The following is a 27,634-nucleotide window of genomic DNA, read 5'->3' on the forward strand; positions in this document are numbered from 1 at the left end:
AAATAAAGAATGACATTTATCACAATTTTTTATAATAAAAAGAAATTGATGTGGATGATCAGTAAAGGGGCCTAACTCAACAAAATAGACAAAACCTAATACTGACTCACAAAATTGGAGCTAAATTAAGTTACTCATGATTTTTAATTGTCCCTTCCGCGTGCAAAAGAATCATTTAACTAGTCCTAATTCAAAATTAGTATCGAATTCGCAGGGAAGTGTCTACAAATTGTAGTTCTATAACGTTATTATTTGCATGTGTGCATTTGATATAAATTGTGTTTAATTACTTAGGTTGCTTCAATTTTAATGTGTTGCAACGGTCATAGTTCGTTATATAGTTTGACGGTTCCTTTTTGTTACTTACTGCAGTTTATTGAGGTTCCTTTTGTTCCCAATCTGTTTGATCCAAATTGTGAGAGGCTACCGTAGTAGTACACATAGCTGATTGCTTTTTGCATGCGTTTCTGTTGATTGGATGAATAAAAAGCGGCATTTTGCGATATTCACCACTGCAAGCCTTCCATGGATGACCGGCACTGCTGTCAACCCTCTATTTCGTGCAGCCTATCTTGCAAAAGATGGGGAGAGACTTGTCTCTTTGGTCATCCCTTGGTTATCGTTGAAAGATCAAAAACTAGTATATCCCAACAACATCACATTCAGCAGACCTACGGAGCAGGAGGCTTATGTCCGTCGCTGGCTTGACGAGAGGATTGGATTTAAATCTGATTTTAGTATACTTTTTTATCCTGCAAAGGTACATACACCTGCAGATTTAATACAATTACCACTGTACACACAAACCAGTTTACTTGCTAGTCAAGGGTTTCATTATATCAAAGGGAATAGCTCTATATGCCTTTCAAGGGTAGGATGCGTAGAGTGTCATTTATTTAATTTCCGTTTTGGGTCTTTCCTGTTCTGTTCAGCCCAATAAATTCTGAATTTAACAACTTTTAGCCTATCTGTTGATGGAAGCCCGTGGCGTGAGTCCACCTGGTGGACATCCAGGTTGAGCCATCTACCCCTGTGCCCTATCCAATATTCTCATTTTTTCTTCCCTTCGTACCTTCAAGGATGTGTGCTGTTTTTGTTTCCATTCCTTGTGTAGTAGTACCAACTTGTTACGTCAATTCTGTTGCAGTTTTCCTTAGATAAAAGGAGCATCCTTGCTGCTGGAGATATTTCAGAAGTAGTCCCTGACGAAAATGCAGATGTTGCCATCCTTGAGGAGCCTGAGCACCTTACATGGTTTCATCATGGGAAGAGATGGAAGATTAAATTCCGGCTGGTTGTAGGAATCATCCACACCAATTATTTGGAATATGTGAGAAGGGAGAGGAATGGAAGAATGCAAGCATTTCTTCTTAAATATCTAAATAATTGGGTTGTCGGAATATATTGTCACAAGGTACATCTTGATAAATATTAGATTTCTGGTAATATATCTTTTGCTTTCCATCACTTATTTTATGTAGCCTCTTCTAGCTTTTGCATTAGACTTGGTGAAATATGCTCTTCGAGTTGTTACTGTATGACAACAAAGCTGTACTGGTAGTTTGTTGGATACTTTTGATAACTCTTCTTATGATTGACGATGATGAAGTTTGAGAGAGATGAATGCGGATATCATTGTCATCGTCTTGCTATACCTGCTAACCAGATCTCAACTATGACGTATTGTAGGTAATCCGGTTATCTGCCGCCACCCAGGATTATCCTAAATCCATTGTTTGCAATGTTCACGGAGTCAACCCAAAATTTCTGGAGATCGGCAAGAAAAAGCTAGAGCAACAACGAAATGGAGTCCAGGCCTTCACCAAAGGTGCCTATTACATTGGGAAGATGGTATGGAGCAAAGGCTATAAGGAGCTACTCAAGCTTCTTCAGGATCATCAAAAGGAATTAACTGGACTTGAAGTTGATTTATATGGAAACGGGGAGGACTCTGATCAAGTTCAGGAAGCTGCCAAAAGATTGGAACTGGCCGTTCGAGTCCACCCTGGTTGTGACCATGCTGATCTTCAATTTCACGAGTAAGCTTCTACGTATCTGTCCAGCTTCATCATAAGATCAAATTCATTTTGTCCAAATTTTTAATGACATTCACTAATTGTCCAACATCGCATTATACCACCAATGTTTTGATGATACACTGATTTCTGTTTATACCAAGTACTCTAGTTTTCCGGGGGTTGAAAATTCAATTAGTCTCTATCAAGGGTTGGTCAAGGGTAGTATTATTACCAATTTGAACGTTTCTCCTTCCAAATATACCTCTATTCATTTCAGATTTTCTTTCATAGAGATGATCGGCCTGGTTGGATATTGACATATTATCCTGGTACTCTCTCAGTTATAAAGTATTCCTCAATCCAAGCACAACGGATGTGCTTTGCACAACAACGGCAGAAGCGTTGGCAATGGGTAAAATCGTTGTATGTGCCAATCACCCCTCAAATGAATTCTTCAAGCAGTTCCCGAATTGCCGCACATATGACAATGCTGATGGGTTTGTTAAGGTCACACAGCAGGCGCTTGCTGAAGAGCCTGCCCAGCTGACCGATGCACAGAGGCATAAGCTGTCATGGGAAGCTGCCACGGAAAGATTTCTACGGGTTGCTGAGCTAGACCAGGCATTTACAAGGAAACCGTCAAAAAGTAATTCGAAAAGATTTATGTCTACCTCATTAGGCCTTTGGAGTAGTGTGGAGGATGCATCGGCATATGTGCATCATGTGGCTTCTGGTTTTGAAACAACAAGAAAGATATTCGGTGCAATCCCGAAGAGTTTGCAACCAGATGAGGAACAATGTAAGGAGCTTGGGCTGGCCATACCTGCAGGTAAACGAGGTTCACGAAAATAATGTCGTCCTTTGTTTGCATGATAACATTATTCGGGACTCGGGAGTATCTTCATTATCAATTTCAGGACATGCTTGCTTGGCTACTGAGGTATCCAAATCAAAATGTGTAAATTGTTCCATTTTTCCTGCTACCTGAAGTTGAGAATTGGGTGGGAATCAAGGAATAATTTATACGAAAGACACGAGTCGAATAATGTTCATATACATTGTTGCCTGTAACAATGTGTTATATTGAGGGAGGGTAAATTTGCATTTGTAATTAAAACTGCAATGTACATATACATTGTTGTGGATTACCATTTACGTTTAATACGTGTGATTACTTTGTATTTTCCACCGCGCTCAACTGTTTATGCATCAAAAGAAATGCAGGTATGTACTAGTGCTTCAATGAAAGGCAACGTCGGAACGTAAGTATGCTTCTGATGGTTTCAATTCGTTTAAACTGGCGGGTTTTACTCAAGATACAAAACTAAAGTGGACAAAAATCGCATAAACAACTACAAACCCCGCACCCCTTAAATTAAGCAGGTCTCAAGCCAAGCCTAACAAATTTAAAACGTCCATGTTACACGCGCTTACATTTGGGTTTTTATGACGACTGTTCTATATGTTTGAGGCAGCTGCTCACAATGTTTGTAACAGCTGCTTGACAGTACAAAATGCTTCAACAGTGGAACATAAGTGCAGTTCCACCTTTGCTAGGCCACCCTGGTCAATAGGCAACTCAATCCCCTTAAATGAACAGTAACTGTTTGTAATAAACACTAATTGCACAAGTGCATCTCTACTCCTAAACTAAATAGCCCACACATTTTGTATTAAAATATTTTTTTATTTTATTTTATAAAATAATAAAAGGTAACTTTATTTTTAATTTCGGATAATAATAAAAGAATGACTGAAAGTTTTTGAAAATCTTGAAATGTAGTGTAAAGTGAAAGAACATGGTTAGTTATTTATAGAATTTTTTTTTTTATATTTTTAATTAATTTTTTAATGATTTTTATAATTTTTATAATATAAATTGTTGATGACATCATCTTTGCATGACATAGCTCAGGCCCTCGACCAGTGGATTATTGCCTAACTTCTCCATTGGGCTCCCCTTGAGCCCAATTGCCCGAGCGAGCTAAAGTAGTTTTGGGAGGAAAAAGTGGATTGAGTTGCCTGCAATTAGCAATGGTGGAGTTGCTCTAACAGATGCTTGAGTTTAGTAGGGACCTTAGTTGACATGATTTGTTTTCATGCAACAACTTGGTGCATATTTACTTATCATGAAAATGAATGGAGATATGAAGAATTGAGGAGGCAGTCTCCTCTCCTCACTACAGCACAACACCTCTTTCTTATACTTTTATTCTTCTTCCTTTTGAACTTAAAATAAAAATACAATGCCCGAGCTAATCCTTTATGATTTATCTTAGCCTGGACTCAATTTTTGGAAGCTTATTTATTATGACCCCAGTTATAAAACTACAACTTTAGCTCCACCATTGAAAAAAAATTTCAGTGAGCCGAAAACACGATAGGTACACCAAATGTCATAATATAAATGGTTGAAATTTTTTGTTTTTCAAATATCCAACCACTTATATTTTGACACATTGTATACCAGACTATGTCCCAGCAAACTAAAAAATCTCTCCCACAACTAACAATGTGCATTAACAATTTGGGTAATGCTAAGAGGACTAAATTTGTAGATAAAATGGAAACTAAAGGACATGGAAGTTGATGATTGATTTATTACTTGAGCGTTGATAAATGTGCTCATTATTACTGCTGACACATCATTTAGTTTGCAAATTTAGCCTCCCTAGCATTACCCTAAGAATTTCCGCTCTTGTGGGCCATTCTTTAGTAGCTCAATTAAAAGCGTGAAAGAGTTTCTTCAAACACCTTCCATCACCCTACATCTTAACTAATGTGTTTGGTTAATTAATAAACTAAATCAAAATGTGTTACACTATTAACTACATTGTATTTGATGCATTTTCACTGTTTTTGTTTCAATCGAATATGAATTATGCTTTCTCAGTTCATCTCAATTACGCTAACAAAAATGTACGCTAATAAGTAAATTACAAGCTGAGGCAATAGATGACCAACAATACCAAAATTTCCACAGTGCAAGTGGAAACATATTGACTTCACTTAGTCATGTTTAGTCGTGGAATTATGGGAATCGGACCTTTCAATTTGGTTCGAGATCAAATGTACTTTAAGGAAATATGCAAACTAGTCTGTCAAATTTGTAAATTTTTCTCCAAATTTTGTTGCGAGAGAGACTGGTAAATGTTGTGTTATGAGTGAAACCCCAATACCAACTTGGAAGGATGTTGGATATTCCAACAACATAAATATTAAGGCACAAATCTTGTTTTATGGGTCATGGCGTGCTATTATTTATATGGGATTAGATTGTACCGTGCTTTTTTTAAATAAGTCTTGCTTCGTGTCGGGCTTAGGGTGACTTGCCCGATTAGTGACACGACCCCTAACGTACCGTTTGGTATGCAAACGGGACGAGACGAAACAGAATGGGATGGAACGGGACAGGACAGAATGAAGATTATGTGTTATGTTTGGTATGCACAGGACGGTTGTTCCGTTCTGCATTTGGTAACACGCTGGATGGAACGGAACGGAACCAAAAGATTGAATGACTAACTTCCCTCTCTTCCGTTTGTTGTTTGGTACAATGTTTATGCGTGGGATGGGATGGGACATTTTTTTTTTTTTTTTGAACTTGTTCATATTTGAACACATATATGCTTATCTATGATATATTTTTTACAGTAGCACATGGCTGAAGATATGTTATGCCATTTCTTGACTGAAGACATGGCAGAAGAAGCAAAACAAAAAACAATGGCAAAGAATTTAGAGAGAGAAAGTGAATGACTAAAGATTGTATTCCTTGAACAATGAATGAATTACAGAGAGAGGTGTTTGTTATTTATACAAGTATTATTTGCTTCACTCATAAGCTACTAACCAATTAACTTCCTTATATCCTTACAAATCCCAACAGATAGCAGCCTTCCTACAATCTGATGTGTAACCTTCATGCTGATGTGTCTGTAGAGCCATACTAATGTGTACATATCAGTCAACAGACCCATGGCCTGAAGCAATAACTTCATGTTTCTTGAGTATTCATCTACTAAAAGGCTATTTGGGACAAGCCTAGATCTTTAAGATAATCTAATGTGCTGCAACAACATATATGGAGACCTATAAAACGAAAAGCAAAGAGCATTGGTAAGTAATCATAAAATAGAAAAACTACACAAATTTATCAACAAGCCATGAATGACCAATCTCGTGATAATTCCAAATCATGTTTTTTTTTTTTTTTTTTTAATTTATTTTTTTTTTTTTTGTTTTTTTCAAACGGTAATTCATTCAACACTTAAACGATAGAACTCCCATATACAAGGAGGAGAGATAAGCATATGAGAAAACCAAATAAACTTCAACAAACCATCTTTTACAATCACACACACTATTAAGACTGCTTGCAAGTCACAATCTTTCACATAGTTTTTCCTAAACCACATGCATGCTTCCCTCCTAGCAAAAGCAGTTACAAACTTCCATGATGTCTGACATGGTTAAAGACAAGGGCAACTTTTACAAAAGAGACCATTTAGGTTTGTGTGACTCAGGGTTCAGCTACCTACCTGTTCATTGGGGTACCTCTCGGAGTGTGAAGATATTGAACCTGAGCTGTCAGTTTCTCCAGAGCTCTTCTCAGAAGACTTCTTCTTCCACAACCACTTACGCTCCATCTACGGTTCAATTCTCCAACTCCTCAACTAGCACATCACAATGTGTTCATCTACAACGAATAATTACAATTTTACAGAGTCATCAAAAACCCACCTTGAATCCTCTTCAAAATTGCATGAAACATAAGATGAAAGCCTTAAATAGTTAGCCAACAACGAAATCCTTAGAGATTGTTGCTGCAGAACTATAACTCCAATTAATACAGCAAAGCCTGCAGAACTATAATTCCAACTAATACAGCAAAGCCTTTCAAATTCAGGAAGCAAATTCTTTCCACCAAATCTAAAGCATTTAAGCAAAAAACGAAAGACTTCGCTAATCACATTCTCTCACCTTTGCTTCAAATCCACTCCAAAAAACATCTAACCCAAAATATTATCACACTATATAAGAATCAAAACAAAATGGATCTACAAACTCGCTTACTCTGAAGACTCGACGGCAGCTTCAGCAGCATCACATCCAACTTAATCAGTTGCTTCTGAAATAGTGAAAAAACCATGACAATGTGCAATCACTAAATACCCGATTCTTGAAATCACAAAACAAGAACAACCCAATTCTCGAAATCACAAAAGAAGAACAACCCAATTGATAAATTGATGAAATTTTGCAGAATACCCAGTTTCAGAAGCCAAAATTGCATGAATGGAACAGTGCTTGCATCAGAAAATCAAGGGAAAAAAAAAAAACCAAAATATCCAACACGAAAGCTCCAATTTAAGAGCAACCCAAAAACTCAAATTCAAAAAATTATCAAAAAATTTGAAGTACTAAAATTGAACTTAGAAAGAATAAAAGGAGGAAGACCCAGATTAAAGAACCAACTTTTTCCATCATACAAAGCCAAGCTCACAACCGAACCCACTAAATCGCACAGCTCGGAACCAGATCCAATTCTTTACAAACCAAAATCATAATAAACCTTAAAAATCAGACTTTGTTCTTTTTCCCATGCATAAGTTAAGCCAGAGAAACCAAGAAAACTAACTTATTTTCTCATAAGCATCCTATTTTCCCAGAAAATTGAAATTTTCCATGGAAAGATCAAGAAAACAAACCTGGAGATGCAGCGGCTACGGGAGAAGATAGAGATCGAACCTGGAGATGCAGCGGCTACGGGAGAAGATCAAGATCGAACTTGGAGGTGCAGCTGCTACGAGAGAGGATGAGGAGGAAGGCTATGGGAAAAGGGTGGCAGGCAGAGAAGATGGAACGAACAAGATAGAATTTTAGGGTTTGTTTTTTGGATGGTGTAAATATTGATAAAGATAAGGGGTATTTTTGTCTTAAAATGTTATAATTTTGTGTTCTACGGATGTGGAACGAGTCGTTCCAGGGGGGTGAGGCGGAACCAAAATTCACCCAAAACTCATCCCATGGAACAGCGCATTCCACCCATTTTAGGCGCACCAAACTATACCTAAATGTGCTAGAGTTGTGGGCCGTCTTATACTTTCATGGTGTTCCTCTTCACTTATCTTGGGGGATTTTTAGGTCGAGGTGGACTTGGGTTTTGAGAACGACCTCTTGTCTCCCTTGGTTCGGTTTTGTACCAAGTCCTGGAATATCTCGAAAGAGTTAACTTGTCTTATGAAATATTTTGGTTATATCAATGCCTCGAAGATAGCATGAGTAAGCAAATAATGACTTTCTTAAGTGAGGCATAGTGTGAAAGCTAGAAGTTCATCAGTTTAGCATGTTGAGAGAGAGTGAGAGAGAAAGAGAGAGAGAGAGAGAGAGAGAGAGAGAGAGAGTTGGCATGGTTGCGTGGTGTTTTCTGGTAGATAATCTGGGTTTCCTAGGGTGATAACAAGGTTTAAGATGGCTGAGATTTTTAGTGGAATGTTGTGGGAAATACTAAGGTTGCATGGATGATGATTCTTGAGGTTTAAAGGATATTTTTGGGTTAATGGGGTTCTCTGGATATGTTTCCTGCGTGGTGCTTCTTGGTTCTGTCTATATTCTCCCTCATTCTGCTTAATGACTCATCCTTTCCTTTTGTAAGTGAAGGTTTTTTCTCTGGGCTTCAAATGGATCTCCTTTGTTGACTTAGTCTTCCCCTTCTTTTCTCCTTAGCTCTCCTACTATTTTCCTTTTGGTGTAAGTTAGCAATACTGTTGAAACCTGCATTATGCTTCTTTCGGAGGAGTGGCTTTCCCAGGCCAGCACTCCGTAGATGCTACTTCAAGTAGCGTATCTTATGGCTTTCGCACCTTGGTTTTCTGTGCAAGCTAAGAAGGGAAGGTCTGCATTAAATGCCTAACTTGATGGGCTTAGAGTGAATTTAATGCTGGAATCTAGTTTAGTCCTAACTAAGAGAGTTGGCTTGGTAGGGAAAGAGGCAAACTAGGCTAGTTCTCTCTCAAACCTACCCGCATGGAATACAAAGGTTATGGGCTTGGACTTTTGAGTTCCCAAGCAGCCCAAAGTCTTCCACAATCTTGACTCAACGTAGGCCTAATAAACTTCCGTAACCATTTACACCACGATTCACTTGATCAGCCCCCTGCCATGTGACTTGGACTTATCTCAACATGAATAGTGAGTAGCATGATAAATAGGCATGGGTGATTTGGTCTAATTATCGTAGCATGACATGTTTGTAAATATATTTCTTCCTCGATTCCGCACCTTTGCATGTATTTGGGCTTTAATAGAGGCTTGCATGACAATTGGGCTTCAAGGCTTGATGCCTTGCTTGTGACATTTATGGGCCTCAACAGCTTGAAAGTGAGAAGACTTAGGTTCGATTCTCGTGAAAGGAGAATTTGAATCATATTATTACTAGCTCATTCCCCTCCCATTTAGTGTAAAAAATATGGTTCATTAAGAAGAAAAGAAATCTGATAGATCAATCCGTCGTACTTATTAAGTTTGTTAGCCCAACACACGTGCTTTAAATGGGTAAGGCTGGGTTGGGCCGGTCCGTTTAACAACTCTACATCCAATGACTGCAGCTTAAAAACGACACCGTTTTACAAAGTGTGGCCCCACGCACCTTGCCTGATGCCAGTCCGACCTGACGGTGTCGTTTTTTCGTTTGTTTTGATACTCCACCGACCCAATATTTGACCGCTGTCGTTCAACTGGCAACAAAGCAAAGCTGCGGAGCAATCTCTGTAAGGAAGACGACGAAGAAGAACTCCGAAGGTAGAGCCGAACCCTTTCGATTTTATTTGTATTAGTTGTTATTTTTCTGTTTGGTTGCCGAGAAAATGGTGGCCAACGGCTTCTAATTGATCGAGAAAGAGAGGAAAAATTGTGTGGGGGAAAAATCTTAGTTACTATTTTAGTTTTGGTGTTTATTTTATTGTTAGAACATATTTACATATATGGAAGTTTGATGTATCTTTCATTCTGTTTGATTGCATGATGTATATGTTTTATTTTTCAAGTTGGGTCTATTTGTTGCCATTATTGGTAGGGTTTTATATTATTCCAATTGGAGGCAAAAGGTGTTTGAATTTAGGTTGTTAATCCGGATTCCGGACTTTAGTTCGCAATTCTGATCTTCTTTATGATGATGATGTATCTTCTTCTGGTGTTGTTCGATTCGTCGTTATTTCTCGGGACAAGGAATTTTAGTTTGTGCATTTATGTGGTGGAAGTTCAAAACAATGCAGCTATTATGGCGTGATTATTTCGTTTTGTGTTGTTTTTCGATGATATTGAGCTGCTAAGACTAATGGCAAGTAGCATTCAGAACTACTTCATATTAAAGGGTTTTGTATCTCCCCCAGTAGGTTATAGCTCTCTTGAGGGCAGAGATACGAAGGTGTGAGTTCATGTGTGCGTGGGCGTGTGTAAGAATTGCTATTGAAAAGAAAGTTTCTTATAAGAAATCAAATGTGTTTTGACATCGATGGATTCTATTGTTTTTGTGCACCAATTAAGCTACTCATATCTTCTAATTTTGTACTGGGCTCAAAGTGTCGGAATTTGATTCTTTTCGTTGTTGATAACCAGTTTAAGGTCAGAAATGTGCTTTGTTTTGTTTATATGCATATTTGGTACACAGCACATAAGTTGTCAGATTTCTGAAATCAAATGTCACAAGGAAAAAGTGTGGATGTTTCAAAATGGTTAATCGTTTTTGGTAGTACTTTCGCTGTTATCTTGCATCCATCCCCCCCTTTTAAATGTTTGAATTTTCTTGTGAATGGTATGCATTTTAGTTTGTCATTTCCAGTTGTTCTGATATATTCTTACAGAAAAATTAATTCTTTCTATTTTCAGTTACGTTTTGGACCCTCGTCGAAATACACTGAAAAGATGGGAACACATGGACTCGAAGGCATCTTTTTTGTTTATCAAATTGCCATCGCAATGCCTCGTTGTTATCAAAATCTTGGTTTAAAAGGACCCTCTAGCGGAGTGGAAGTAGAAGGGAGTTTATTCAGAGCACTGGTGAGTGGAAACATCAATGGAAGATAAGAATTTGGAAGAGCCAATTCCTGAAGGATGGGAGTTGAAGGATGAAGGCTCCAAAACCTCGGTAATTAAACACGTGATTCCCAGGCTCTCATTTACGCTGCTGATTATCTTATTCGGTTTTAGATCTGAATTTTTTACCAGTAATAAGAATCAATATCTCTATTACCGGCACTAGTTCCTTTACAGTTGCAATAGGTTTCATTTTTGGTAGTGGGTTGACAGCTGATGTAATTCAACTTTTGCACAATAGATCTATGAACTCCTAGTAGTTGAAACCTAATTTAATTTTCTATTTAACCAAAAGCGCATTTGCATTTTTACTGAACAAAAATCTCGTTTATATCTCTGATATTCTTGTTGTGATTTAGCATAGAATTTCATCTTCATAAGATTAGTAAATTTGGAAGTGAATTTTGTATTTGGTGTTAGATTGACTTAGCTAATTGGTTTAAATCTTACTGCACAATACTTTTATGCGTTAATTAAAACATGCATGTTGGATTGCTTCTTGAATGTTTGATGGCGCTGTATTTGGTTGTTTTTTCTTTGATGGACGTCTTGCCATTGTGCATTAATATCACTCTTCAAAGTTATGGAGTTTCAAGTAACTTATCTTTAGTCATATGGCGCTGGGCTTCTAAGCCATCAAATTTTTACGGGTTATTATACAAAATAGTCCCTGAGATTTGCATGATCAATAGAAATGGTCCCTGAGATTGTCCACCATCCATGATTTTGGTCCTTCCGTTAAAAACGATTTTAGGCAATTTTCAAAGCTTTGTAACTCAATCGTTTCTTAACCAAATTCGACCCATAATATATCAAAATGAAGATAGGAAAGTGTGGAATAAGATTATACCTATTTGGAAGCCCAATGGTTGCTGGAGATGACCGGAAAATAGCCTAAAAGGTGACTGATCCGCGGGAAAACTGGAAAACTTGCCGGTAACTGGGTAAACTTTAAATGTTCATAACTTCTTCAATACTCTACCAAATCAAGTGATTCAAAAACAAAAGTAATACTTCTTGATGAGACGAAGAGCATGATACCTTTTTCAAAGGCTAACTCGTTGTGGTTTGGTCGGACAACGGCTCGAAAGTGGCTAACCATTTTCGAGTTAGCCACTTTCGAGCAGTTTTCCGACCAAACCATGGCGAGTTAGCAGTAAAGAAAGATACCATTCTCTTCAATTCGTCGAGAAGTATGATTTTTGTTTTTGAATCACTCGATTTCGTTGAGTATTGAAGAAGTTATGAACGTTTAAAATTTACCAGTTTCCAGCGAGTTTTCCAGTTTTCTAGCAGACCAGTCACCTTTCAGGCTATTTTCCGGCCATCTCCGGCAATCATTGGGCTTCCAAATAGGTATAATCTTGTTCTATATATTATGGGTCGAATTTGGTTAAGAATCGATTGAGTTACGAAGCTTTGAAAATTGCCCAAAGAGTTTTTAACGGAAGGACCAAAATCATGGAAGGTGGACAATCTCAGGGACCATGTCTATTGATTTTCAATCTCAGGGACCATTTCTATTGATCATGCAAATCTCAGGGACCATTTTGTATAATAACCCATTTTTTACAGTTTGAACAGAAGCTTTATGTTACTGTTTTCATATAAATATCACAAGATCTTTTATCCATGTTGAAGGGAGTCTTTAATCTGGCATTTTCCATAACTGTGCATAATTGTTTTGATATTTCTTTCTGCGTCATCTTGTGTCCTTGTGCTTGTGAATAGATGACCATTTATTTAGCTTGCGGCCCATTTCTTAACATTGATGTTACAAATAAATATTGTTAGTCAAGGTATTTGGGTTATCTTTACCAGTTTATGTAGTCAGTAATTGATGTGGCATAGTTAGCCTTTCCACACCAGATGAAATGGCAGTATACAACGTTCTGCGTTCTTGGCTTAAAATATAAAAGTTATTTTACTTAGAATGGCATGCTATTTTTCTTAATGTTTGTGTCCGCCCTGGTGTTTCAACTGGTTTCAGAACTGAGTGATTGCTTGTTTGGATGTTATAGCACTACTTGTGTCCTACAACTGGTCAACATTTTTCAACATATGAAGATCTTATGAGATATGTGAACTATGCGAAGGAAAACAAGCTTTCAATATATGCGCCGGTGAGTTTTATCATTGTTGGTTTTATCATTGTTGCTTTGCTTCTATAAATATTTAGTCTTCTTTGTTCATATTTTCACGTCTTTCATATATTGTAATGATTGCTACCTTGAGAATCTTCATTGTACTGTTCATAATATATCTGTGGGACTTGATGGGCTTGCTTTTCTTTTGTTACTTACGGGAAACTTCCTCCCTTTGTACTGCATGAAATTATGTAGAAGCCCTATACTGTCGGACATCGACTTAGTCATATATCCTCTTGTAGGATTTTAAGATCAACAAACTAAAGAGGAAACGCATGAGGATGAGGAACAAACCTGGCTCTGCAGCTAGGGGGAACTCTGGCCATCAGAGCTCAAGGCCACCGCCTCTGAATCCGGGTAAATTTCTGAACTACACAATGTTTGAAACCTCCTCTCTCTGTAGTATGTTGTAGGAAATTGTTTAACTTTAATAGGATTGAACTGCAAGGACCCTTTAATTTGTTCCTAAGTTTTGCACATATCGTCAAAGTTGTCTTGCTCTTGCACTCAAACTTGAAGATATATATTAGTTAAAGAGCATGTGATAACATTAAAAAATAAATGCTTTTGCTTGTACATTACTCATTACATCGGTGTCTTTTAATTTCTACAGAAAATAAAATATTTTATCTAGAATGCATTGTTGCTGGACCATTAGTTTGCTTAGTAGCGTATCGCGTTTCTTCCTCATGATTTGTTAATTGCACCTTCTCCTCTAGGTAAAGAAAGCAATGGTTTAGAGGAAACCGCCAACCCTATGGAAAGCAATGATACCGGGGAGGACACCGAAGTTGGTGAGGCTGGGAAGAGCATTGAAGCTGGTGACCTTGAAGCATCAGAAGCTATGAAAGAATAAGCCTCCGAGGCTATTCATTCGTGTCTGCAAGGTGCGGAGGAGTATTAGCTTTTCTGTTGATTGTCGGATTGCTATTTACTCTGGTCTCTTCAGAATAATGCATTTTCCAGTTTGGTTAATCCTGAGTTTACTTTGGTTTGGTATTTTGATTTGAGTCTCGTATGCATTCAGCATGAGAGGCCGACTAGGCCGTTAAAAAAACGAATAAAATGGACAGATTGTTTCAATCTGATTCGATCCAAAGTGCTTTTGGATTAGTATTCAAACTAGTTTATGTTGTATGATAACATTAGGGTATTAAAGGATGATCCAAAATGTGTGACAACTTATTTGTTCAGAATTTTGTGCTGTGCTGACTAAGAATGTCGGCGAAAGAAAAAATTTGAAAGCAAGCAAACAACGAAACTACAAAAACAATGGAAATCAAAACCAACTTGACGGATGATTTCAGTCCATCAAACAAGTTGAGGCACATAAATATGTAGGTTTAAACACTGAAACACACCAAAAAACATAAACCTCCAACATCACTGAAGCTTCTCTTTCCTCATCCGATACAGCCCTACTCCTCCCCGTAAGACGATTGTTTCCATCCGCCATAGCTCTCCTCAGATTCACCATACCCTCCAGAAGGAACGTTGGTGCTTCTCTGCAACCAAGAATACAGTGAAGTAAAACACACTCCAGAGTCTGAAAAAAGTAAACGTGAATGCAGAAACGAAACAAATAGACGAAATGAGCAGACTGAGCAGTAGTAATACCTCAGGCTCAGGAGCGAATGTGAGTCCGATTTTGATCTCTCCGCAAAATTCTTTGTCCTTGTTGACAACATTGTATGCAGCGGGAGGAAGGCTTCCTTCACTGAACACTGGCTCCAAACAAATGCTGCATATACACCACACGTACGTTAACCAGACTCAGCCAGCACCAGACAGAACAGGGTGCAAACTTCTTTCGAGTGACGGTATACAAACTAAAGGATGAAAAAAAGGGAAACACTCACGTTGCTTCTCCGACAAAATCATCCGCGCTGAAGTTATCCTTCTCCATGATTTTCAAATGAAGTTCGGAAACATCATCTGAGACGGTGAATAGAAATGTTTCATTCCATTCTGGTGCAGATCCTTGCCCTGCAGCATGCACAAGTTTTTAATAACACAATCTTTACTGCAAGGAATGCGCTGAAAAGGTCACGAAGAATAGAACTTTACCTGAGGCCACAGTGCTTTGCTTCTCTTGGGTCTTTACAGTCAAAAGGACATAGGGATCCATGTCAGCTGCTCATCATAAAGCTTCAACCCATTAGTACATACATAACAAGCAGGTTCAGAAATTCAATGCAGACAGATTCTAAACATTCCAAAATCGCGTACAAAAATCTCGATCCAACTCAAGACAGTTAATCAGCTTTAACCGGATACATGTCTACTGATATGGAAATTGGCTAGCTAGAAGAGCACTCGTAAACAACCCCAAGGATGATACAAACCATGTTTTTGTTATGCTAACAATTGATGAATTATAGGACAAGTAAATCCAAATCACCCACATGTCAAAGAGGAAGGTAAATCAAGTAGACATAAATATTACTGACGAGAAAGAAAAACAGTGAAAAATAGATAGATCTTTTCTGCTTCACTTTAAAATTACGATGGATCTAAGAAAATGGATTAAGAACTTTCAGTAATTCTTTGTTTTGTGGTACTGCATCAAAGATTTAACAAATATACATATACATATATATATATATATATATATATATATATATATGTGTACATATTCACACACACACACACACTGATACACACACATGTATATATATAGGCGCACACAATGAGAACATGATCCAGAAACTTTCAGTAATTCTTTCTTTTGTGTTACGGCATCAAAGATTTAACAAATATACATATACCGATATACACACACGTATGGAAAAATCAGGCAAAAGCATTCATCCAGAAGTGCAAAACTGGGAAAAAGTAGAGATCCACAGATGCATCAGAAAGCAACCCAGAAATTATTTTCTCATATATATGTGTTTCTACATATACATACAGAAAAATGATCAGCATAAACTAAAGTGGAAGATGGAAGATTCAGGATATATAGCATGTAGAAATATATGAATAAAAATATTACACAAACATTGACAGAGTGGGGAGAGATAATAATTACCCATAAAGTCATTGTTGTCGAGGCCCTTGGCATCGACGAGAAGAACTTGAAGCGTTCCGAGAGGCATGTGTTTGGATCGGAGAAAGTTGAAATCCACAGAAAGAGAGAAGAGGGAGTAGAAAGTCTACGCGTTTGAATGCAGGTTTCTAAGCTGCAATAACTTTAGGAAGAAATCATTGGCCTGTCGTCACCTGTCAGCTATTTAAATCTGTTTGCCAATTTGCCAAGCCTGTATGGATCTGATTGGGAGTTGACTTTGTTGACTTGGATCGGTTTCTCGTACCACGTTATTATACTACAATCTCGTACCGCATTATTATACCAGAATCTTATATTACCCTATGTAACAGCTAAGTTGGACATGCTACGTTACTTGACTAGCATACTTCAATTTCCAAATAGGTTTTATTGACGAGAAATTATGTTCACATCTCTTATTTTTGTATTTTATTGATTGAAACTTAATTCTTTTTTAATATTTTACCAATGTTCTTTTATTTTTATCCACATCGTTATTTCCATAATAAAATAACTACGTTCAACATACAAATTTTATAATTAAAATACTTAACCATTTCCAAATAGATCCACCCAGCATTAGAAACAGTACATTTAATATATTTATATTTATAACTAAATTTTGTATCATATATTTCTATTTTAATGGCTTTTTCTATTAGTATCCCACATAATGTTGAATGTACCTTATATTAAAATTTAATATTAAATTAATTATATACCCTACCATGCAATGACACCTTTCACCTTATAAGGTTTTTTAAAATAATAAAAAAAAAATTCTAAATACACCTCAAATGCCTTTTAACGTATTACTTATTTTCTTCAACCCTCAAAACTTCTCTCACCTTTCGTTTTTGAATAAAATCCTAACTAATGAAACTAAAAACGCTTCCTAACCAATAAAACTACAAACATGTTAATTGAGAAAATTTATTTTGACGAATGAAACACGAGATTGATGTTTCAAAAACTTCTCATGAGATAAGACTTCATATTTTCATTGTTTTAGTGGATTTTTTATTTAAACCTGTTTTTGTTCCCATATACCTGCGTTATTTAAGCTATGAGCATATATTATTTAAGCTTCTCTAATGTACGTGCAAATATTTATGGGTTATGAAAACCCTGCGTTATTTAAGCCTGCCTTTAGCATGTTTCATAGGAGGCTTTTCTTTTGCTTTCCTTCTTTTGTCACCATTTTACGATGCTCCACTCCTCGGTGGACTGCCATTGCTTGACTGTGAAATGGTCTTCCTTTGACTCTGGGATGGCCATTACTTCAAGACTACAGAAATAATATTACGTCTGCTATAAATAGGTAAAAGTGAAGGGAGATAACATTTGTTAGAGATAGAAATGAAATGGAGGCAATGTATCATAATGTTTACTTTCGTAATTGTATCACACAAAGGATGTAGGTAAAGAGAGGGGAGGGATATTGGTATTATTACTTTTACTCTTGATCTTATGTGTTGTAATGAGGTTACACATTGTTTGGACCCAAAATGCACATACCTCTATATATAGGTGTTTAGATCCGACACAACCCTACATGCATGAAGGAAAATCACCACCCTAGGACTTTTCACCTAAGACTTTTAAAGGTTGCCACCAAAGTCTAATTTGGTTTGCTTCCTCATTTAATTACATATGTGGCATTACTAATTTACTAAGTTTCACAACATTCCCCCTTGGATGTCCACATATCAACATCATTTGCCTCATTAAACCTTGCTAGGAAAAACCCAATGGGAAAAAACCATAGCAAAGGAAAAAGAGTACAACTTTGCTTGGATAATTGATATAGTGTTAAGTATGTTTATGTTGCCTCGTCAAAACCTAGATAAGAGAAATCCAATGGGAAAAATCCTAGTCAAAAGAAAAAAAGTACAGCATGCATGTGTCCTAGATGTTTCCCCTGATGTGTATCTCCCTATGATTATGCATTCTTCAATTTGATTGATCGGTAAGCCGGCGTAATTCGATATCATACTCTGGCTTATGAAACGTACACAACGAATTTGTCTGACTTCAATAACCTTAGCCTTATGAAGCTTATGTGCACTGAAAAACTTTGGAGATATGTGTTTAGTCTTATCGCCCTTGATGAATCTGACCTTTATTTGGACAACAGCGTCTGTCTTTGAAGGTGGACAACGTGAATTCCAGATGTGATGGAGCATTGATTTTAACTAAGAGCATTCACGACTGGTTTCATGTAGAGCAAGTATTTTCGAGCGATTGGAAGATGTAGCAACTAATGTTTGCTTTGTTGAATGCCATTAAATTGCTGTAGTTTTATACGTGAACACATATCCAATTTGTGGGCGGGCTTTATGAGGATCGAGGAGAAAACCAGCATCTGTATATCTAACAAGATTCTAGTCATTTATGGGTTTCTCGAAGTAGAGGAGGCCCATGTTTGTTGTCCGACGAAGGTATCATAAAAAATCTTTAACTCCCTTCCAATGTCAAATTGTTGGAACAAAGCTATACCTTACTAAACAAGTTGACTGATAAAACTATATTTGGTCTAGTACATTGTGCTAAATACAATAAAGCACCTATTGCAATAAGATATAGTACTTTTGGACCAAGAACCATCTGATCATTTCTTTTTGGGCGAAATAAATCTTTCTTAATGTCAAGAGACCGAACAACCATTGGTGTGCTAAGTGGAAAAGCCTAGTCCATGCCAAATTGCTTTAGGACCTTTTCAATGTAATTTGATTGATGAACCAAATTTCCATTAGCACAAGCTCGATCTGCAGGCCGAGACAATATCTTGTTTTCCCAAGTTCTTTCATTTCAAATTTGCTTTTCAAATATTCAATAGTCTTGGTGAGCTCTTCAGGAGTTCCCACTAAGTTCATTGGTGAGCTTTGTAGGAGGTCCGACTAAGTTCATGCCATCGATATATACTGCCATTATAACAAATCCAGAGTTTGACTTCTTAATAAACAAACAATGACATTATTTGTATATCCTTCCTTGATCAAATGATCATTGAGACAATTATACCACATTCGTCCATATTATTTTAGCCCATATATATAATGATCGCCTTAATTTGATTGAGAGCATACCTCGTGGTTTGTTAGTCGTTTCAAGCAACTTAAGTCCTTCTAGGACTTTCATATAGATATCAATATCTAATTCTTCATATAGATATGCGGTGATAACATCTATAAGCTGCATATCAAGTTTTTCTAAAACTACCAAACTTATTAAATAACGGAATATAATTGCATCCATTACAGAAGAGTATGTCTCATCATAATCAATTCTAGGTTTTTGTGAATAAACTTTTGCAACAAGTTGTGCTTTATATCTTGGAATCTTGTTTTTTCTGATTGCACTTTCTTGTGAGTACCCATTTGTAACCTACAAGGTTCACGCCGGGCGGGGTTTGAACTATTGATCCAAAACACTTCACTTTTACAAGGAATTTAATTATGCCCAGATTGCATCTTTATACTTAGGTCAATCTTGTCTTTGTTTGCATTCATCAATAGAGCGGGGCTCAATATCATCGCTTAATATGATTTCAATGGCTATTGCGAATGCAAACATGTCATTAATGATTATTTCATTTTGATCCCACAATTCATTTTTACATGTATATCTAATGGAGATTTCTTTGCTTTCATGTACTTTTATCTATTCAGGGACGTGTGTCTCATCAAGGACATTTTCTTTTTTTTTTGGAAGTACAAATTCATGAATTGTGGATTCGTCATTCATTTCCTTTTCATGAATGATTTCATCTAGATTCAGGTGTGCCTTCTCTTCCTCTTTCAAGAAGCTGAATCTTTTGAACCTGGGGGTTTACCATGCTTCAGGCGTGCACCGAATAAATCATTTGCTACCCTCTGTTTCATGTTTAAACTTGGACATGTATGTCATGTGAACTGTTTTGGCTAATTGAGAAGTGGAATGCCTTTTTTGTTATAGGGTTTGTGGGACCATGATTTTCCAAGGCTGGAGTAAGGCTAATCCGAATACTGTTACCTTAGAAGTCCGGTCATGGACTCATCAGCTCTGCCCGGAGCTATATTAGATGAAGCAGGGTACCACTATCACTCTACTACGAGGTAATATGTGGAGTCTGCTAGATGACCATGCTTGTTCCACAAGACACACGGTCTGATCTGGATGTGGACACAATCAAGTCCTATAAGTCTTGAAGTCCCTACAATCTAAAGATAGGCGTGCGCTCCTAAGAGGATGCAATATCTACTTATTAGATATCCTTTAAGATTCTCCCGACCTAGAGCGAGGATTTTATCCTAAAAATGTCTCATTTCCACGGTATAAATACACACATCTAGGGTTCATCTATGGTAACGTAATCTATACACTTGAATTCTCTTACCTACTGCCTGAGTCTCAAATCATTCACAAACTTAACTGTCGGAGAGCCTTTGGCTGACACACCCCCTGACTTAAGGTTTGTTTATGGTTGTTTTATTGTTTTGCAGGTTGCTCAGGATTATGCGGATTTGTACTCAACCACCCCCACGGAGGTGCGCATATTTGATTTTGACAATCCTCTCAGTCAACAGAAGCCTTTTTAGACCCTATGAACCTAGAATATCATGCAACCGTGCAAAGTTCTCTCTCATGCTAAACTAATAAACTTCTAGTTTACACACCATGCCTCACTTGAGCAAGCCATTATTTACTTAATCATGCTATCTTTGAGTCATTGATCTAACTGGAATATTTCCTAAGACGTGTTAATTCTTTTGAAATATTCTGTGACTTGGTACAAAAACGAATCAAGAGAAGCAAAAGAGTACTCACAAAGCCCTAATCCACCTCAAACTAAAGTCCCCCAACAAATAAATTTATAAATTTGATTATTTTTTAAATTGAATCTGGACTGTTGGTGAACAAGTGGTCCAACCATGTAAGTCATCTGATTAATAAAATAGTCATTAGTCTTTCTGCAAGTGGTTGGCAACGTTAACAACTGGGACCTAGCCAACATTGGCTCATTTTCTAGGCTAAATTTGACAAAAAATAAGTTTAAACAAATTTTCTTTTTAGGGTTGTGTTATTCACATATCTTTTTTTACTTCTCCCACATCCGTTGTTAATTTTTATCATTTGATATTTTTCAATTTATCCAATGAGACGGTTAAGAATTAAAAAGGTAAAAAGGGATGGTGTGGATATATCACACCCTTTTTTTTTATATATATTAGCCCAACAATTGAACAAGTTTGGACGAGTTCAAACTTAAGTTTTGCGTCTTGACGATCCATTTGGTGTTGGTGTGAACATTTCTCCAATTGTTAACATGCAGTTGGTTCAATAGTTGCAGAGAGACAGGAGCAATAGGGCAAAAATGGTGAAACCCTCCATTGAAATCACAGAGGACTTCGCTTCCGCAGCAAAAATTGCAGACGACATTCCTCGGGAAGACGTAATCAGAGTTCTGAATTTTCTACAAGGAGTTGGGATCTCGGACCCTGTCCCAGATGAGTTCGATGCTAGAAAGGATACCTACTCCGACATCATTCGTGACCTCCTGAAGCCCCTTCACATATCCCGTGGTCGTGTCACCTGCCTCGTATCTGTGAAGCCTGCTGTCACTGTAATCTATCTTCCCCTCTTTTGTTTCAATTTTTAGTTTTCAGTGTTTCTGTTTGGTTGCTCAGAAAATTCTAGAAATGGGTTATTTATTCCCAAAAGTGGGAAAATTTGAGGGATAGGATTGGACCCTTTTGGGATTTATTTGATTTGAATTGGGTTTTGATTGTTTTTGGTAACGGGTTTGACTGAATTGAGCTGTGTGCTTGTTTGGTTGCTGAGAAAATTTAGGGAAGGAAGACAAAGTTGCTTGATTTAAAAGGGTGTTTGTGTAACCAAACTAATGATCGGCTTAGATCCATTCTATTAGCTTGTCTGATTGAGACTTTGATCTAAAGCAAAGCAAAGATGCTTTGTTAGACTCCATTTCAAAGCTATTAACTTCGTCATCGAATTCCGCCATTTTGCTCACTAATGTGCACTTGTATTTCAATTTGACGTCTGTTTCAATTGTTCTTGTATTTTGGGTTAATTTTCTTCTGTTTTGGTTTGTTGTCTTTGAAACCTAACAAACGTAATGATGTTTTATTGATGAATATGCAGAATTTCTATTCCGGATTTCATGGAGGAGCTATTGCTGCTGTTGCTGAGGTTGCGTCCGTAGCTTGTGCAAGAACTGTCGTGGCTAATGATAAGGAGCTTTTTCTGGGGGAACTGAGCATTTCTTACCTCTCTAGTGCAACAAAGAATGTAAGTCCCGTAGAATTTACATTTGTTTTTTTTTAAATGTCGCTATATAAAGTTTGATGCACATGCCACAATAGAGTGGAAATGAATTCAAAACTTTACTATAGATTATTTAGCTGTCTTCGTTGGAGATCGAATGGTCTTCTGAGGCATTTCAAATGGTAATTGTATTGGTATAGAATGTCAAAGGAAGAAATTAGGATTTTGGATCTTGTTGGCGCTTAAAACTTTTAAATTGTGATGAGGATTTGTACCTTCTGTGTGCAATTCCTTGAATGTCAAGGGTCTGCCTTTCGTGCATCTTGATGCAGAGAACTTATACTTCTGTCATTCTTGAGTCGTTTCTTCTTTTTGTTAATAAAATCTCTTACTAATTAAAAAAAGGTTGCTCGCTGTACTTTGAATCCACTTTCTGAAGATGCCAATGTGGAATTGTGTTATTACAGGCTGTGATACCAACTGAAATGGGCCAAACATTGGGATATACAGACGGTGCTAAGTTTCCAAACCTTAAACGACATAATCGTGGCCGTGTCATACTTGATTGACTCAGGCTGATAGTGGTTTTGAAACCCCCAAACTCTGTTTAGGTATAGGTTCCAAGAATAACTGCCCAAGTTGCACACAATGCTCCCAGACTTTGATGAAACTATTAAAAAAATTAAGCAGGTATTCAATTTGTTTTTGGACATCGGTTAAGGTGCAATCAGCTAACCACGACATTCATGCTGTTCATTTCTTTCTGTTTTGATTATAGTTTGCGTTATTCATGCTGTTCATTTCTTTCTGTTTCGATTTTTACTTTACCTGACGGGACTTTTACAGGAAGAGGTGATAGTTGATGCAACTGTTGTTCGGAGTGGAAGAAATCTGAGCGTGATAGCTCTTGAATTGAAACTCAAGAAAACCGGGCGCTTGGTTTACACTGCTCGTGCTACGTTCTACCATACGCCTGTTGCAAAATTATGATTCGCATGTCAAATCTCTCTATTTGTTTACCCAAATTTGTACCTCGTTGGCACATTTCTATTGCATATCTTGTAAAAATCTCTCTACGGATCTTATGTCCATATAACATTGGAGCTAATTATATGTACGCTTATGCGTACGAAAATAACGTTCTCTACATGAGTTTCATATCCCCCAACTCCGTATCTCTCTCCCCTCGCGCAAGAAAAGGTTGGGAGATGTGGGACGTGCAGCCGAGACACTACAGTTCACTGGTATGTAAACAATGTATCTTTCATTTCAAGCTTACGGATCTTAATTCGGCATTCCCTCGAAACAAAGTACAAAACTAATGCAACCAACAATTCCTGAGGACCTTCCTCAACATCTCTATATCCAAGTAACACTCGTACAAAACCACAAATCCTACGGGGGAGAGCTTCTTCCTTTACGAACCTCTTCAGCTGCCAGCCTTTGTTATTTCTGCCACGGGCTTGCAGGCCAGGTCCATCAATCGACGTTTATTGCAACGCGTGAAGCTCAAGAAATCTTCCTCACTTAGGTAAGCAGCAGCAGTATCAGAAGAAGACGATGCATGGGCAATTTTGACATACCGTAGTTTGAACTTGGAACAGAGTGGGGAGCACTTGCAGGGGTGTATACCGGTGTATGTCATGTCCAAAGACTAAATATTTGTCACCTATTGCACCTTTGAGGCTGCCATGTAATCACTTACCTCCCGATCGACGGGCTATATCATCCATACAATGAGTCTGAAGACGACTTGGAGAAGAAGATGAAAGTGGTTATCGTACAATTTGTGTATTGAAGTTGAGACGGCTTAGTCTTCAAATTAGTATTCAAAGAGTTGCTTCCTCCTGCGATAATGGAATACGATGCTAATCGGGGAGACTTTGCCGACTTGATTGGAGCTTTTTATGTTTAATGCTGCTGCTGCTTTGGAGAGAAGTGAAAGGTTGAATGGAGAGACCAATTCCTTAGTAGTTAAAGTCCCTGGCCAAACAGAGGGTCTTTGAACCTTTTGCACCAAAATAATATACACTGACAAAACATTGCAAGAGAAAACATGGCGGAAACCGCCCAGCAACCTAAGGCTTGGCAATTTTGCATCAACACTAAACCTTAGCTTTCATCCTACAGCACCAATATGGCGGAAAGTAGCACTACTTCATGACCAATAATAATCGTGATTGTCTGAAATCAAACCAGGTTTTGTCAAAATCAAACCAGTTATACCAACAATCTGTCACAATATGTACAAGGCAAACAATCAAAACACAAATGAAGTGGCACAAAGAATTAGAGTACAGATTAAGGGCAAGATATTCAATCAAATATCTAAGTTCTATTCTAACTGACAAAACTGGAATATAACATGCTGCACCGAAAACACAAAAGGGAACAAACTTAAACACTCCTGTGACAAACTAGATCATGCGAAGAATAATCAACCATCTTAATCCAGAAGGTAAACAATAAGAACATTACTTCATTGAATTCTCTTGATTGCGGAAGCATGTTTAAACCCGTGGTCCCATCGAGAACTTGTAGGATCTCCTGCATGTATTAAAAGAAATATAGACAGGCACATATAGAAAAAGGTGTCACAAGACAGATTGTATGGATTTGGAAAAGTTACTAGATATCTCACAGAATAAACTGGGCACATACAAATCAAAGAATACACGGATGGATATGGTAGTGGCAGGCATGAATAGATAGATTCACAAATCAAAGAAATGAAAGTATGAAGTGTTAATAATAGCACAAACAGGTTATTTGAAATATGGCATAAAAAGGTAAGATTTTCAGAGGCACGGTTACATATCACCAATAAACACTACGCAAAAGGTTTGAGAGCATGACAAAGTAGTTAAAAGATGTTCCTTGTTTTAATACAATAGAAGGTCTCTGGTAAATACAATATCTCTAACATTTTCCTCAGCTATCACTTTACCAGACTTGATTTTACCATTCACAGTATCCTATTCATGGACCCATATTGGTTCCAAGGACGCAACTGCATCATCTTGCAAGAACTATTTTTCGACATGATACACTATCAAAGAACATACTATACTCAGAATTATTCTGTTCAAGGGGAAGTATATGCGCTCACATGCCTAGATTTTCAAACTGGATTATAGAAAGATGATAAAAGTGTCCAACGGCTGAGCTTACATTAGGAGCACCAGGCATGACTTTGGTCACAGCTTTCTTGCATGCAATCAACTCTTCCATCAAGCTGTAATTAGTGTGCAGACCTGAAGTTATATACATTAAGTGCAGATGAATCAGCTAAGCTCACAAATTTACATAAACAGTTCAACAGACGTATGAAAGGTTCTCGAACAAACTTACATCCAGAGGTGTCTCATAAGACAATATCATACCCTTGTTCTTTCCCTCTCTTCACAGCCTGAGAAATAACTATTCAGAAAGCACTTTAACACTATATGTCAGTAGTTATACCATGTCAACTGAAAAAGAAAATAAAATTTCATCTGTCTGTCCAATCCAAGTTGTCTACCTACCTGATGCTGCTTTGGCCTTCTCTCTCTCAGCCACAACAATCTCACACCCTGTCCTCTCGGCCCATATCTCCAGCTGGTCACATGCAGCTGCTCGAAAGGTATCCCCTGCAGCCATTAATACCTGGCCAATTTGAAATCACAAATGGATTTAGACCACAAAGCCACTGAAATAAGAATGTTTTACTCGCAAAGGACGAAGCCAACTCCTTGCAGCCAGGACAATCAACAGATGAAAATGTCACACCTTTGCCCCTCCAATCTTCAATCTATAAGCGAGCTTTCCTGCATGAGGAGAGTTGATCAGATCATTATCAATCTTAATGGGTCCTCGATCACTTAAACCACAGATAGCTGAGAGTATATTAAAGAAAACAGTCCGCAAATATTGGATTTTTGTAGTGATGTGTCACTGACTCACTATGAAGTTCGGATTAAAGGTTTCTTAAACTTGAGTTCATGTCCACTAAGTTTTCCCAAATATGCATGCCGTCAGATTAAATAGGCTGGAAATCAAAATGTGTCTTAAGACATCAGCAGAGAGCACATGATACGAGCCTAGTTCTATTCTTACCAAGAGATGTTTTCCCGCGTCCATTAACGCCAACAATCATAACCACAGCCGGTTTCCTGATAACACAACAAATAATAACCACAACTAAACTCTAAGGCTGGACACAACATCTAAAACTCGAGAAAGCTCATCACCTGTATCCGAGTTGAAGTTCGGTTTTCCCTTTAATAGTTAACAAATCGAGCACACTCTTCTTCAACACATCCTACAAACATCCCGATCCCGATACCACATTATTACATTTTACGTGCATACCAATTAACTTACGTTTAACAAGCGCTCCATTCGATTGATCAACCAAATTCATATACCTAACTCCTATATAATTGGAAGAATTTCGGTACTTTTCGGAGAGACAATGTTAATGTTCTTGTCAGCTGTTAGGATTTACCTTAAGTTCACTGCCAGATTTCAGCTTCCCAGCAACTATATCCTCCCTCAAACTCTCCACAATCTTAATCGTGATTTTCAGCCCGAAATCGGATACCAGCAGAGCCTGAAACCTAAAAGAACACACTTAATAGTTAATACATTTTCCCCGGAAAATTGAGGGGAACTTTTTCCCGAGAAACAAACAGGGATAAAAAGAAAACCTCTTCGAGTTTGTCGAGGACTCGATCGGTGTCGGCGAGGTACCAGTAGAGCAAGAGCTCGTCAACGACAGCGAGATTATCGCGAGTCTTTGAGAATCCCGAGAAGAGCTTCTCCACGTCGCTGTTGGCCTTCTCCTTGATAAGCCTGCCGAGCCGGGTGAAGAACCCGGTCTGCCCCGCCCGGCATTCGAACCGGAAATGGTCGGGTCGGCACGGGGAAAGGAGAAGGCGGTGGTACTGAGGCGGTGAAGTTTTGGAGAGGAGTGAGAGACGAGGAGGGTGAGAGGACGGCAAAGGCGACGCCATTGCTGTTGAGCCCTCGGAGCTGAGGTTGGATTGTTTTTCAGATACCAGATAATGTGGTAAATT

The 27,634-nt window shown here is 37.8% G+C and overlaps 5 protein-coding genes and 1 long non-coding RNA gene across 6 annotated transcripts; 3 read left to right on the forward strand and 3 right to left on the reverse strand.

Moving 5' to 3' along the window:
- The first annotated feature begins 376 nt into the window (after positions 1 to 376).
- LOC137735506 (digalactosyldiacylglycerol synthase 2, chloroplastic-like) lies at positions 377 to 3,105 on the forward strand. Its single transcript, XM_068474937.1, has 4 exons — positions 377 to 760; positions 1,148 to 1,414; positions 1,690 to 2,039; positions 2,360 to 3,105. The coding sequence occupies exons 1-4, from the start codon at positions 479 to 481 to the stop codon at positions 2,868 to 2,870; spliced, it is 1,410 nt and encodes a 469-aa protein (XP_068331038.1). The 5' UTR covers positions 377 to 478; the 3' UTR covers positions 2,871 to 3,105.
- Positions 3,106 to 5,776: 2,671 nt separating this feature from the next.
- Positions 5,777 to 7,862, reverse strand: LOC137735507 (uncharacterized). Its single transcript, XR_011068658.1, has 4 exons — positions 7,730 to 7,862; positions 7,095 to 7,149; positions 6,560 to 6,717; positions 5,777 to 6,110 (listed from the first exon to the last, which is right to left on the reverse strand). It is a non-coding gene; the product is annotated as an uncharacterized lncRNA (long non-coding RNA).
- Positions 7,863 to 9,739: 1,877 nt separating this feature from the next.
- On the forward strand, positions 9,740 to 14,309 carry LOC137735401 (uncharacterized). The gene is made up of 5 exons (XM_068474828.1): positions 9,740 to 9,821; positions 10,908 to 11,166; positions 13,136 to 13,237; positions 13,504 to 13,618; positions 13,981 to 14,309. The coding sequence occupies exons 2-5, from the start codon at positions 11,095 to 11,097 to the stop codon at positions 14,115 to 14,117; spliced, it is 426 nt and encodes a 141-aa protein (XP_068330929.1). The 5' UTR covers positions 9,740 to 9,821; positions 10,908 to 11,094; the 3' UTR covers positions 14,118 to 14,309.
- Positions 14,310 to 14,469: 160 nt separating this feature from the next.
- LOC137735400 (elicitor-responsive protein 3-like) lies at positions 14,470 to 16,502 on the reverse strand. The gene is made up of 5 exons (XM_068474827.1): positions 16,293 to 16,502; positions 15,329 to 15,394; positions 15,121 to 15,247; positions 14,879 to 15,002; positions 14,470 to 14,766 (listed from the first exon to the last, which is right to left on the reverse strand). Exons 1-5 carry the CDS (start codon positions 16,357 to 16,359, stop codon positions 14,680 to 14,682), a joined length of 471 nt encoding a protein of 156 aa, XP_068330928.1. The 5' UTR covers positions 16,360 to 16,502; the 3' UTR covers positions 14,470 to 14,679.
- A 5,063-nt stretch (positions 16,503 to 21,565) lies between these two features.
- Positions 21,566 to 23,719, forward strand: LOC137735646 (uncharacterized). Its single transcript, XM_068475089.1, has 3 exons — positions 21,566 to 21,915; positions 22,455 to 22,601; positions 23,424 to 23,719. Exons 1-3 carry the CDS (start codon positions 21,667 to 21,669, stop codon positions 23,565 to 23,567), a joined length of 540 nt encoding a protein of 179 aa, XP_068331190.1. The 5' UTR covers positions 21,566 to 21,666; the 3' UTR covers positions 23,568 to 23,719.
- A 105-nt stretch (positions 23,720 to 23,824) lies between these two features.
- Positions 23,825 to 27,601, reverse strand: LOC137734019 (cell division protein FtsY homolog, chloroplastic-like). The gene is made up of 10 exons (XM_068473260.1): positions 27,266 to 27,601; positions 27,064 to 27,168; positions 26,807 to 26,877; positions 26,673 to 26,728; positions 26,346 to 26,383; positions 26,102 to 26,222; positions 25,929 to 26,011; positions 25,749 to 25,831; positions 25,056 to 25,124; positions 23,825 to 24,810 (listed from the first exon to the last, which is right to left on the reverse strand). Exons 1-7 carry the CDS (start codon positions 27,569 to 27,571, stop codon positions 25,998 to 26,000), a joined length of 711 nt encoding a protein of 236 aa, XP_068329361.1. The 5' UTR covers positions 27,572 to 27,601; the 3' UTR covers positions 23,825 to 24,810; positions 25,056 to 25,124; positions 25,749 to 25,831; positions 25,929 to 25,997.
- Positions 27,602 to 27,634: the final 33 nt, after the last annotated feature.

Source organism: Pyrus communis, chromosome 5, assembly GCF_963583255.1.
Source record: "Pyrus communis chromosome 5, drPyrComm1.1, whole genome shotgun sequence".
Classification (NCBI taxonomy): Eukaryota; Viridiplantae; Streptophyta; class Magnoliopsida; order Rosales; family Rosaceae; genus Pyrus; species Pyrus communis.

Excerpts from the sequence above, each read along its gene's own strand:
- LOC137735506 (XM_068474937.1), top strand. The coding sequence starts at position 479 with ATGAATAAAAAGCGGCATTTTGCGATATTCACCACTGCAAGCCTTCCA. Across the intron at positions 1,415-1,689 it reads TCGGAATATATTGTCACAAG|GTAATCCGGTTATCTGCCGC; the intron begins GTACATCTTGAT and ends GACGTATTGTAG. Across the intron at positions 2,040-2,359 it reads GCTGATCTTCAATTTCACGA|TTATAAAGTATTCCTCAATC; the intron begins GTAAGCTTCTAC and ends GTACTCTCTCAG.
- LOC137735401 (XM_068474828.1), top strand. The coding sequence starts at position 11,095 with ATGGAAGATAAGAATTTGGAAGAGCCAATTCCTGAAGGATGGGAGTTG. Across the intron at positions 11,167-13,135 it reads ATGAAGGCTCCAAAACCTCG|CACTACTTGTGTCCTACAAC; the intron begins GTAATTAAACAC and ends TGGATGTTATAG. Across the intron at positions 13,619-13,980 it reads GCCACCGCCTCTGAATCCGG|GTAAAGAAAGCAATGGTTTA; the intron begins GTAAATTTCTGA and ends CTTCTCCTCTAG.
- LOC137735400 (XM_068474827.1), bottom strand. The coding sequence starts at position 16,359 with ATGCCTCTCGGAACGCTTCAAGTTCTTCTCGTCGATGCCAAGGGCCTC. Across the intron at positions 15,003-15,120 it reads GATTTTGTCGGAGAAGCAAC|CATTTGTTTGGAGCCAGTGT; the intron begins GTGAGTGTTTCC and ends GTGTATATGCAG. Across the intron at positions 14,767-14,878 it reads CATTCGCTCCTGAGCCTGAG|AGAAGCACCAACGTTCCTTC; the intron begins GTATTACTACTG and ends TCTTGGTTGCAG.
- LOC137735646 (XM_068475089.1), top strand. The coding sequence starts at position 21,667 with ATGGTGAAACCCTCCATTGAAATCACAGAGGACTTCGCTTCCGCAGCA. Across the intron at positions 21,916-22,454 it reads CTGTGAAGCCTGCTGTCACT|AATTTCTATTCCGGATTTCA; the intron begins GTAATCTATCTT and ends ATGAATATGCAG. Across the intron at positions 22,602-23,423 it reads TCTCTAGTGCAACAAAGAAT|GAAGAGGTGATAGTTGATGC; the intron begins GTAAGTCCCGTA and ends GGACTTTTACAG.
- LOC137734019 (XM_068473260.1), bottom strand. The coding sequence starts at position 27,571 with ATGGCGTCGCCTTTGCCGTCCTCTCACCCTCCTCGTCTCTCACTCCTC. Across the intron at positions 27,169-27,265 it reads TCCTCGACAAACTCGAAGAG|GCTCTGCTGGTATCCGATTT; the intron begins GTTTTCTTTTTA and ends TTTAGGTTTCAG. Across the intron at positions 26,223-26,345 it reads TGAAGATTGGAGGGGCAAAG|GTATTAATGGCTGCAGGGGA; the intron begins GTGTGACATTTT and ends CAAATTGGCCAG.